Source organism: Ovis canadensis, chromosome 3 (genome assembly GCF_042477335.2).
Source record: "Ovis canadensis isolate MfBH-ARS-UI-01 breed Bighorn chromosome 3, ARS-UI_OviCan_v2, whole genome shotgun sequence".
In the NCBI taxonomy this organism is placed as follows: Eukaryota; Metazoa; Chordata; class Mammalia; order Artiodactyla; family Bovidae; genus Ovis; species Ovis canadensis.
The window spans coordinates 193,455,162-193,468,098 of NC_091247.1; the positions used below are offsets into that span (position 1 = coordinate 193,455,162).

Consider the following 12,937-nt stretch of genomic DNA (forward strand, 5'->3'; position numbering starts at 1 on the left):
TCTATATAATATACACTATATAGATACACTATCTCCTTTTTCTTCTTTTTAGTTTAAACTTTTTGTTTTGTGTTGGGGTATAGCATATTAACAACGCTGTGACAGTTTCACGTGAACAGCAGAGGGACCTGGCCATACATATATTAATACATGTATACATTGTCCTGCAAACTCCCTTCTCATTCAGGGCTGCCACACAACAAGGACTATTCAATTTTGATACCTGACAAAGAATACAGAAAAGAATCCTGGGAATCCAAATTCTATGAGATCTTTCATGATCCCACTGTCCACAAACGTGTTCGAAAGCCAGGATGTAGCTCAAAGGTCCAAGAAGAGCCACTGGGTTGGTCTTTCATCCTCAGTGTTATTACAAATCTCTGAGCTTTCCTTCCAAGGATCACCAGCCTAGTAAATATGCTTTTCACCCACCCCCCAACCACACAGCTTGTGGGATCTTAGATCCCTGACCAGGGATCAAACCCAGCCACAGCAGTGAAAGCATTGAATCCTATCCACTGGACCATCAGGGGATTCCCTATGCTTCAGTTCTTTTAGCTCAAAATACCAAAGTAAAACTATTTGTCAAGGATTTAAAAGACTGTGAAGGAGAGGAAAACTCTAACTTAACCTACAAATAGGAGCCCACTACCCACTTTATGTTGTTTGGTCCATGGCATCATTTTTCAAATTGAAAAAATTAAATATATATTCAGATTCAGAAATCCTTATTCATATTTATGAAATAGATATATGAATATATAGATACACATATATATACACATATAATTACAAAGTCAGAATTTCTGCTACATATATATATTTTTAAAAAGATCATTTATCAGAAAATCAGATGACATTGTGCCCATCACCCAGCTGGCCCTTGAAGAGCAGAGGCTAAGGGCTGCTCACTCTAGACTGGGTATGCATACCATTGTTCCGTCACAGTCCTCACTGGTCCCTAACGTGGATAGATGGCCCCGTACTTATTTCTATTAGCAATCTGGCTCCTGTAAGCAACTGAATTCGCCATCCCAATTTACAATGGTCTTTGTAAGTTAAGTCATGAGGGGAAAAAAGCATTTAAAAATCACTTGCCTGAAGAACGAGGGATTCTTTATCATTTTCTAAACGGGCCAGTCTTTCTTGATACACATCTCCGTTCCCAGGGAGGTGTCCATTTGTCTGAAAAAGGAAGTGATACGTGTAAGCCTGACCCTCTTTAACACTGAACTACTGTGGGAAAATAAAAATTGCATATTTTTTAATCCAAGGAACCTGAATCGAATTCAGCACAGCTGTTACTATTAATACAAAATATTAGAATGCAACATAGTTCATATAAAAACAGCAGCAACAACAACAAAGCACTTCTCATCAAGCAAAAAATCATGACCCCAAAGGGACAGTGGCTACTGAGAGTCACTGACAGTGAGTACCCACCTGAGACATGCAAAGCTTTGTGAGTGTGTTCTTGGGCACAAAATCCCTCTTTCTCCTGAATGCCATGATCAGTGGGAATGTACTGAGAGGCCCTTCTAATCCTCCCCTCTCCTCTCACAGTCCCAAATCCAGGGCTGCAAATGCTGGCCTTTAAATGCGAGACTGCAGGCTTCTTCCCGCTACTCCAGTCTCCAAATCACAAAACAAATATTTCCTTTCTCCCTGAAGCCTTTCTCTGTTTTTCTTTTCAAGACCTTAAGCACTGAGTCCACAATGTCCTCCACTGGCAGCACGAGCCAAGTTCACTGGTGATTTATCATGTTCTATTCTGAATTCATCAACAACTTCTGCGTTTGCTTGTTCACCTACTATCACACCAAGCTTCCAGGCAGTCTATAAACTCGTTATCTTGTAACCTCCACAGCTTCCAGCCCAGAGCTCTACTTACACTAGTGCTCACTCTATTTTTCTCTTCCCTTCTGCCCACCCTCACTTTTTTTTTAAAATCAAGATTTGGGTATGTTTACAGATGATACAAATGCCAAAGGAAATACAGATTGGGGATGGAAGTGTAGATTTTTTTCCCTCAGTCATCTTATATGTGCAAATGATTAAGGAGACACATTGAAAAGGCTTACAGAGTGCAGACAACATAAAAACATCATTTTGAAACACAGTAGTATATGTGATGTGTCCCTTGGTATCTCATTTAAATAGTTCATAATCACATAATGTGTAACCCCAATAGCATTTTCTGATTATTCATTCAAATACAACAGAAATACAAACCAGTGGAGTCCAAAATGGTTAAATGGGGCCAACCAGAGTTCAACTGAAAAAGCAAATAAACCACCCCAGACTTAGAATCAGAGAAAACACACACTGTATATCCTTACTGCCCAGGATGTAGCTGATGTGGTAGCTATTTTTTTTCCAGAATCAACTGCTTTTATCATTCTACCTTTCCATTTAATGCATTTTCTAGTATAAATTCTGGAAATACCAAAAGCTATGTATTGGGAAGGAAACAAAAACAAACAAAAACAGAGAATTAATAAAAAAGAAAACTGCAGGGTGTTTCTTCTAAAAATATATACATCCCATAAGGGCACAGGAGAATCTGAAACTAGTTAGTAAGCATGTACTATGTGGGAACAATTTTTAACATCAGCTACTTGTCCACATACCTACACAATGATCACAGCATAATCACACCCAGAATTAAATTACCAGTATTAGAAGGAGTCTGATGGAGTGGCTAGGATGACTTCCATCCCTGAGGGCTACCAGGAAAATGAAATTTACCTTAACCTCTTGAGGATTGTTTTTGGGGAAAGAAATAGGATGTGTAATGAATGCATGTTCTCAATCTGAGAAAGTCCTGAGACTCGCCCTACATGACTTTAAATCTCTCATTTTAATCATGAACGTTAGCAGGCAACTGCTTTTAAAATTACACAAGCAATGTTTTATAAACAGACACGGTTTCCTGGGTAGGGAAAAAAAAAAGCTTTCTCCTTAGTGAGGACAAAAAAGCAAAAGTGCTCTTTCTTCTGACTGAAGGAGACTATAGCAAGATCAGAACTGTTTCTAGAGCAAGTTCTAGAAGTGTTTTTTGAAGCTACTGCCTATGATATGGAAATAAGCTGTCCCCAAACCAGTTCTACAAAATGATCTGTTTAAAAAATACTAAAAATTGACCACAATGAGCATGCTCATGTTTCTCAACACTGTATTGATATTTACAAGCAGTCGTAACACTCGTGAGTAGTTTATTTTTAAACACTAAAATAATTTTAGGAATAAAAGACAAATGAGCCACTGCTGGAATAGTTATATACTTTTGAAGTATTCTGTTGGTATATTCAAGTAGATAAAGGTCTGTTCTGTTCACACGTTAGTTTCTGCTAAATTTTCGTTACCTTTGCCTCAAAAAAATGCTAGCAAGAGGTACTTTCCATTAGGCAAATACCCTACTGTCTCTATTCTTCCTCCATCTCCCGTGCCCTACCTCCCAGATCACTCCATGCCTCCCCAAACCCAGCATGCTCTCTCAAACACTAATGCTATTCCTTCTGCATGGACTGTATCTCCAACTCTTTCCCTCCTTGTTCCACCTCATTCCTTAGGATTCATTTCAACTGGGGCTTGGTCTGGAACGTCTTCCATGAGTTGCCTATTCACTCATATGTTAGTTAACCACACCCAGATGACCCTTTGTTGCAGCAGGCATCACACTGAATGGACTAGGCTAGACTTGACTACATACACAACTCTCTCTACCAATAGACTCTGAAGCCTTTGTACAGTCCTCTTTCAATCTGATGCACAGTGGGTGCTAACCAACTGCTGAATGAAGCAACACGGATAGATGTTCAATAAACATCAGGCAAATAAAAGATGAATGAATGTTTGGTTTTATCCTGGCCTTCTTCCTTCTGAGCAAGACATTTATTCGCATTTCCTCTACTACCTGGTATGCACACACCATGATCACTAGCTCCTTTCCCCTCAAGCCATATCCTCTCTTCCTACAACATTTAAGAGGTGACTTCATAGTCTTTTTTTTAATTTCCGTCCGTGCTGCATGGCTTGTGGGATCTGTTTCCTGACCAGGGACTGAAGCTGGGCCCTTGGCAGTCAGAGTGCAGAGCCATAACCATTGGCCCTCCAGAGAATTCCCTCCAGGACCTTTTCAATGGTGAGTAATTGAGGCCCTCTTGCACGAACTCCCTCATGTACTTCCTTCTTCGACACACAGTATTACATATCGCCTCCTACATCTTCCCTGTCTTTCTTCCTGCCAGACTCGGGAGAACTGAGTCTTAACTCCTTCTTACAAGCTTACCATTCTTCTACTTTGGAACCCTGACTTCCTATTTTCCCTGTGAACAGACCTTCACTTATCACCTCCATCCTTATCTCATCAATTTCTTTCTCTCAATGAACTTTCATTCTCCTTTCCAAGATCTAACTCTCCATGGCTCTGTGCCCATCTCTGTACCAGCTCCCACTTCTCTCTGCCTATAGAAATCCACCTTTCACAGCTGCTTCCCACATCCTCTTTCTTATACCATGTCATTCTCTTCTCCTCTACTGAATTCTCCTCCACATCTTGCCTTGAACTTCATGATTAGCTTTTGCTGAAAAGCTAATATTCTGCCAGGGAAGGCTTACAAGTGATTTTATGCATCAATCATTTACTCTTCCTAATAGTCTTTCAGTGCTAATAGAAACTTTATAACATTTATTTTGATTCTCCCAAAATGCTTATGAAATTCTAAGCCTATAATTAAAAACATATTTGGTATAAACTCTTGTTGGATGAATTTAACATCCAGTGCATTGAAGACCAGCCAGCCCAAATTATTTTACTCAAAATCCCAGAGATGCCATCAAAAGAACTCTTTCTAATACCACTCATGATGCAACCTTTTATTGACCACATTCAATCCAGCTGAGAGTTTAGGTCAAAACTGGAATCAACGTGAGGATTTTAACAATGCAATCTTCAACTAACAGGGGGTGTGAAGGGGCAGGACTGGAATACACCAGAGAGGGCAGGGCGCAAGAGGCAGCTGGATTGTAGTAGTGATACTTTAACTAAGGAACTTATGGAGTTTGCCAGATTTTCCTGACATAATGGGTGTGGAGCTGCCAGTGCTGCTAAGTCGCTTCAGTTGTGCCCGACTCTGTGCGACCCCATAGATAGCAGCCCACCAGGCTCCCCCATCCCTGGGATTCTCTAGGCAAGAATACTGGAGTGGGTTGCCATTTCGTTCTCCAACGCATGAAAGTGAAAAGTCAAAGTGAAATCGCTCAGTCGTGTCCGACTCTTCTCGACCCCATGGACTGCAGCCTACCAGGCTCCTCCGTCCATGGGATTTTCCAGGCAAGAGTACTGGGTGTGGAGGGATATGTCTAAAGAGCTTTATTCCTCATAGAATTACAGAATCCTAAGGCTAGACAGAAACCACACCCAAGAACGTGAACTGCTGAACTCACAGGGCAGGTGCTGCACCCACCATCTACTCTACCCTTCACCATCTAAACAGAAGCTCTTCTTTTTATATTAATTACCCTGTTATCATCAAATATAAACACACAATCAAGTGAAAAGATGTTATAAAGACTACAATGATGAGACCCTTTGTACTCATCACCCAGTTTCAGCTTCATGACAGGTGGGAGTCTTCTGTCTGTTATTTTTGTAGAAAGTACCATGCTGTGTTTTCCTCTGATTTTCTTAGTTTTATTGGTTTGCATTGACCTACACCTGGCTCTCTTTTCTCCCCAACCTCCAGTTTTGGTTTGGTGTTCTTTCCCGAGCTCTGTTTTCCTCTAAAAGATCCAAAATCAATATACCAGTAGTGATTTGCTACGATTAAACTTATTTATCTTATAATATAGAACTCCTTTTGAATATAGCATTCCCATATCAGAACGGTAACAGAATTAAAACAGGGAAAAGAAAATCAATCCAATTTTATAGACAACAAATATTTTAAAAGAGCTAGACTAACACCATCTCTGTCACACACACACACACACACACACACACACACACACACACACACTCTCACACTCTTCTCATTCTCGCTCTCCTGCCACCCAGTAAATATACTAGCCTTTCTTTTCTTTTTTTTTGTCTAATCTTTTGGCCACACCATGTGGCATGTGGACTCTTAGTTCCTTGACCAGGGACTGAACCCGTACCACCCGCCCCGCCCTCACTGCATTGGAAGGTGGAGTCTTAACCACTGGACTGCCAGGGAAATCCCATAAATATACTTTTAAAACTGCCATATACTTACGATTTCATGATTCTATTTCTTAAAATTCAATATCAAGAAAGGAAAGCTGGGAGTTCCCTGGTTGCCTAGTGGTTAGGACTCTGGGCTTACACTGGCGTGACTCAGGTTCAGCCCCTAGTCAAGGACCTGAGATCCCTAACCCTAAACCCTCAACCCTAACCCTCCCACAAGCCACAAAGTATGGCCTTCAAAAAGTAAGAAATAAAAAGGAAGGTGTGTTAAACTAAAGCTCATTTAATTAAATGTTATCTTTAGCTACCAAATGATATATCTAATACAGGGTCTTTCATGTCCTAATCACAGTATTAATATTTCTATCACTGCATGCAAACATCCATTGCTGGCTTTCCACTAGAGGAAAGACTGAAATAAGATTGGAATCTTTCAGCCAGAAATATCACAGTCACACTTCATTTGGGTCCAACACACAAGACAGCATCTCACACTGTTTTATACAAAGAGTCAAAGAACACAACACCAACAATGTTGGAAATCAATCCACCAGGCAGGAGCAGTGCTCTGCTATCTGGTCCTCACACTCGATGTAGTGTGATTAGCATGGAGAGGCCTGCTCCTGGGCTGTAAACAATCATCTCAGGGCAACACCACTACCATTCAGGGCCACCGAAGCACCCCTCCACCTGGCCAGTGCCCCTTTGTACTATGGCACCTCTGACTCTAGGTCCATCTTGCAAACACCCCACTTATATTTTCCTCCTAAATTTCTACTGAAGTTCAAAAGAACAGCCTCTTCAGGAAGCCCTCTACTTATTCTAAAATCTCATCATTTGCTAAGAAACCCAAAAAGGGAAATAAATCTCACATGCATTTTATCATACCACCAAAACTCAATCATGACCCTCTCTTAGAAAGATATCAGTTTATTCAATGTTGTCAGAAAGTACATCAAAGACCGAAACTCAGAATGATGCTGAATGTATGCTGTACTTTCCAAGTCAAGATTACTTCGGGGTTTTGTTTTTCTGGGTTTTAATTTTCACAGTGTTTGTTTCCCAGAGACAGAAGGCATCTTCTTAACCAAACAGTCAACTGGAGCAAAAGCAAGTGCTCTGGAGCAAGAAAAACCACAGTAGTGGGTCAGCCTCTAAGACTCACTGCTCCACAAATGTAACTATATCTGAAATGCTGGTGAGAACAGCAGATGCCAAGGGCGCTTATCTGCCAATCTTCTTAGAAGTATCATGAGAGCGCTTCCCTCGGAGCATCTGTGCCACATTAAACTATTCACGGCCACGAGCAGTGGTTGTCCTGTTACATGGCCAGGGCACACCTGCATCTCCTCGTCTGTGCATCCACGGCCAGCACCGGGTGAAGAGACAGTCTGCTTCAGTGTCTCCTAAAGAGTTCTTTTAGATCCTTGAGAAGGGAAGATGCGCTCTACCCCTTCCTCCCCTTATTTTCAGGCATATCACAATGCTCCCGAAGCTTCTGTAGTGGGGAGAGGAGTACACACTGAGACTGCAACATTATCCCAGTCATAGATAGGCTCCAAAGTTCCCTGAGTTCCAGATGGATGGCAAATAGAAGTTCCCAAAAGCTAAATAAAGCCAGCTCCTATTCTAGGAGTAAAACATATTCATTCATTCACGCATTGTTCATTCCTGTATTCAGTATTTATAAAAATCCAAGACACAGACATAGAGAACAAATATATGGATATCAAGGGGTTAAGGGAGGGTGGGATAAATTGGGAGACTGGGATTAACATATATACACTACTGATACTATGTATAAAATAGATAACTAATGAGAACCTATTACATAGCACAGGGAACTCTACTTAATGCACTGTGCTGACCTGAAAAAGTCCAAAAGGGAGATAATATGTCTATATGCATGGCTGATTCATTTTGTTGTATAGCAGAATCTAACACAACTCTGTAAAGCAACTATACTCCAATGAAAGCTTATTTTTTAAAAACTCAGAAATGTGACAGGTTGCAGAGCTAGCAGAAGAATCTCTTTTACTTTGGGAAGGAGAACTTGAGATCAAGGAAAAATGCTGTGTCTACTTTTCTTGCCACTTCCTCCAGGGATCCCCTGGAGGAAGGGATGGCAACCCACTCCAGTATTCTTGCCTGGAGAATTCTATGGACAGAGGAGCCTGGTGGGCTACAGTCCACGGGGTGGAAAGAGTCAGACACAACTGAGTGACCAACACTATTCTTTTTTAACTTAAACCAACACTATTCTTTTATAATTTACTTTTGTAAAAGAACAGAGGAATCTTTCTATTCAACCCGAACAACTGGGATTCCACTGAAGGCACCTGGGATTCCACTGAAAGCACCTCTCTCACTGTCCACACACTGGCATCTTTTGATGGAGAACTCTGCTGACTTGGTCCATGTGCTTTCCTGGGAGTTTTCCAGAAGCATAAGGGAAAAACAGGTTTAACTTCAGCTAGGATGTCTCAGTGAGAGACAAGGCACAGCTCGTATAATTGTGACCACATACGGGACACAACTTTAAGATGTTATCTTGCTTGCCAAAGCTTGGAAAAACATTCCCTGGAGGCACACAGGAAAAGAGAAAGAAGCTGGGCAGAGAACAGTGGGGATCAGAGGGTGGTGGGGCGGGGATGGAGTGTGCGGCTGGGGGTCAAGGACGTGGGGAGAACAGCTAGAAGCCCTGGAGAGAACATGCCCTGTGTCTGAACTCTTCAAATAAATTATGAGTATTATTATTTTCATGAAACATTTAACCCAAGGGACACTTAGGATTAATATTATCTTTTTCAATATAGAGAAAAGATAGAAATACATTATAATGATTTAACAGGTCAGAAGTCAGTCAAGAGCATTTCATTTCCCCCAATGATATACTACTGGGTTATCATGCCTGATCTGCAGTTTTTACCATGAGTATTTTCATTCACTTTGTTTTCTTTTCAAAATTAATTTATTTGACTGTGTCGGGTCTTAGTTGCGATATATGTGATCTTGTGCTGTGTGCACGGATTCTCTAGCTGTGGCACGTGGGTTTAGTTGCTCCACAGCACATGGGATCTCAGTTCCCCGACCAGGAATCGAACCTGCGCCCCCTCCATTGCAAGGTGGATTATTAACCACTGGACCACCAGGCAAGTCCCCCAAACTGTCTTCTTCTGTAATTTCTGCTGACTTTGAGATTGTGTCATAATTAAAGCTGCCAGACAACCAGACACTTTGGGATTTCAGGATCCACTCAAGGTCATGAACCTTGCCTCCATCTACTGGAGAAAGCATTGTAAGAATGTTTTAGGGCAGTGGATCAAGTTAGATCTAAAGTAAACAAATACTACTTGCTTGGCTCAAAAAATTAAGACTTTTTTTTCTATTTGCCCTCTTAAACTTTCTCTGTCATTTCTCTGTACATAATTCTCTGTTATTAGTATTTGTGTTAACACACATTTCACAAGGAAAACAGAGAATTATACCTCAGGAGCTGAACAAATATGTCATATTCAATTGATTTGTTGCTGCTGTTGTTTTACCATAGGAGACAAACTTTCAAGTCTTAAAAGAAACTTACTCCTTCCTACATATTTAGCTGCCCAATTAAAACAAATTCATTTTTGTAGATTTAACTTCACTTCACTGTAACAGTCTTTACTATTTTCCATTTTCTTATCCAGCTTCTGATCATCTAAATCAATTAAGAGGGCAGCAGAAATTAGTAGCGAAGGAATAATCTGCACCCTACAGGAAACCAGGGCATCTTCCTGGCTTGGGTAAAATAATAATTAGAAACGCAAAGACCCAGTTGCAGTAATGAGAAACTTAGCATCAGTCACTCTTAAGTAAATGGACTTTCAGGTTGGCCATCATTAAGCATGAATGAAATATTAATTATGTAACTCATATCATTAATAAGTTTTTCTAAAACATTGTGGAAGCTTCTCCATAGTTGGAGAAATGTCTGCACTTTTCTGTCAAAGAAGTAAACTTAACTGCCCCATAACCAGACTCAACCCTTTCTTTCCTTCATTGCAAAAGGTCCTGCTAAATGTTTCCCTCTACTCTCTACAATCCACTCTTCACTATGACTTTTTTGACTAATCCTCTGCCAGGCTCACTGACAAGCACTCAATATACATTAGCTAATAGGATCTTCACAATCCTGTGTGGCAGAAACCACCATTCCCATTTTACAGATGAGGAAACTGAGACAAACAGCTTAAGACACAATCAGGAGAATTCTGTGTTCCTTCGATTATAAGATGCCACCACATTTTATCAAATTACTAATTTAAAATTTTTTGATAGGGTAAAATACACATAAAAATCTACCATTTTTACATGTACAGTTCAGTGGCAATAAGTACATTCGCAGGTCTGTGGAATCACCATCATCCATCTACAGAACTCTTTTCATATTGCAAAACTCAAGCTCTGTATCTATTAAATACGAACTCCACATCCCACCCTTTCCCCCACGAATGGCAACCACTATTCTATTTTCTCTCTCTATGAATTCATTCGACTACTCTAGGTATCTGCATGCATGCTCAGTCATGTCCAACTCTTTGCAACCCCCATAGACTGCAGCCTGCCAGGAACCTCTCTGACATGGAATTTCCCGGAGAAGAATACAAGAGTTTGTTGCCATTCCCTTCTCCAGGGGATCTTCCTAACCCAGGGATCAAACTCAAGTATCCTGCACTGCAGGCAGATTCTTTATCATCTGAGCCACCAGGGAAGCCCCAAACATGTACAGATACCACTTTTAAGATCATAAAACACATCACAGCTTCTGAGATATCAAATGGGAGAAGGCTATACTATCAGCAAATCATTAAATTGCAAGCATAAGACCTTCTACCTGTTGGATTCTTAATACTGCCTCAATTCCCTTTGGTTCTAAAATTAAAGTCTATGATAGGCTAAGCTTTGACTATTCATGTCATACATATGCCTTTTTGTTTAGAGTATTTTTTATAGAAGCACAGTTGAATTACAATGCAGTGTTAATTGCTACAGTATAGCAAGGTGACTCAGTTATACACATATATACACACAAATTCTTTTTTATATTATTTTCCATTATTGATAATCACAGGACACTGAATATAGTTCCCTGCATTTATGGTAGCTGGGATTGTTGTTGGTATTCAGTCACTAAGACGTGTCCTACTCTGTGATCCCATGGACTGAAGCACACCAGGCTCCTCTGTCCTCCAGTGGGGATTAGCAGATGTAAACTGGTATATACAGAAGGATAAACAACAAGGTCGCACACGTATGCCTTCATTACTCCAAACACTCACTCCCACTCTCCCCTTCTTGCTTTGGGCTTTGCCCTTTGTCATCAATCTTTTTTTTTAAATTTCATTATTTATGTGCTTGCAAAAATACACGTAATTTGGAAGGACCGGATTCCACATGAGGGGACAGATATAAATCAGGTTGTACAAATATAAATAAGTTTAACCCAAGAAAACTTACCTCTGTGGAGTTAACATTTGGTTAGTTTTTTAATTGTCTGTTTTTTGGATAAAAACTGAATCTTTGTAAGGTGTGTGAAGTATTTGTCCATTTTGTGGATACTTAACTTTAAAATGTTAGATATTAAGACAAATAGCAACCAAAACCACAAATTAATAAGCCATTATCCATCTAATGAATAAATTTAACACAATAAATAAATGCTATTTTAATAAATGTTAAATCCAGTTCATTCAAATGTATATACCATTTTATCATTCATGGAGTAACATTCATCACAAATATAATTACTGACCACCTGTTACATGCCAAGCATTGTTCTAGGGACCATCAATGCAGTGGTTTTGTTTTGATTTGTTTTAAATATAGTCAAAAGTCTCAGTGATACTTCCATTCCAGTTGGGGAGAGAAAAAAATACATATAAATATGGCAAATACATAGTACATAAGAAAGTGGTGCATTCTTAGTAAAAAAATAAAAATAGGGATATGTACTATGAAGAATATCTAAGTGAAATTTTAGATCAGGTGGGCAGAAAAGGCCTCACGGAGAGCACAACTTTTACGTAAATGTGACGAAACTAGTCATCCAGATAATCTGAGAAAAGAACTTGCTAGGCAGAGTACACAGCCAGGGCAAAGGCCCTGAGGCCCAGTTTCACCAACATGTTTGAGAATCAGTGAGGAATCCCACATGCCTGAAGTGGAGCAAAAGGGCAATGAGACCTGAGGTCAGAAGGCAACAAGGAGCAAGTACGAAACTAAAGGCCTTGCAGTCCAGCAAGCACTGTGGTTTCTGTCTCTAAGTCACATGTGACTACCACTGTAGGTTTCTCAGAAAGGCATGGATGACATGATTTATGTTTCAGGAACCATCACGTCACTTTCAGTCTTTTCCAGAAACACTTTAACAGACTGAGCACCTATTAATGGAGATACTTTGGACACAAGGGAAACACTTAACCACAGAGCTCTCATGTTATGGCTGCATTGGCTGCCTCTAAATGCAGGGTGGGAATGGGTTCCTCTAAGCTCCCTTCCCAAAGTGTGCTGAATGGTCAGGAAAACAAGCAGTAAAGAAGGGGCAAGGGAGGAGGGAGAAACAGCCTGAGAAATATGCCAGGAAATCTCTGGTTTCAGAGCATGAAGCAGTTCCCCAAAGAAATCAGCAGACCTGGATACTTAAATCTCCAGAGGATAAACTTGCAGAAAAACGAAAGGTGCAATAATTAG

At 40.3% G+C, this 12,937-nt stretch overlaps 1 protein-coding gene across 31 annotated transcripts in view; it reads right to left on the bottom strand.

Annotated features, from left to right (window-relative positions):
- Positions 1-12,937, bottom strand: part of PPFIBP1 (PPFIA binding protein 1) — a 203,192-nt gene that overhangs the window by 53,515 nt on the left and 136,740 nt on the right. For all 31 annotated transcript variants that reach the window (XM_069585491.1, XM_069585482.1, XM_069585499.1 and 28 more), the window contains one exon: positions 1,099-1,185. In XM_069585491.1, the coding sequence (XP_069441592.1) occupies positions 1,099-1,185 (87 nt within the window). The remainder of the gene's footprint in view (positions 1-1,098; positions 1,186-12,937) is intronic.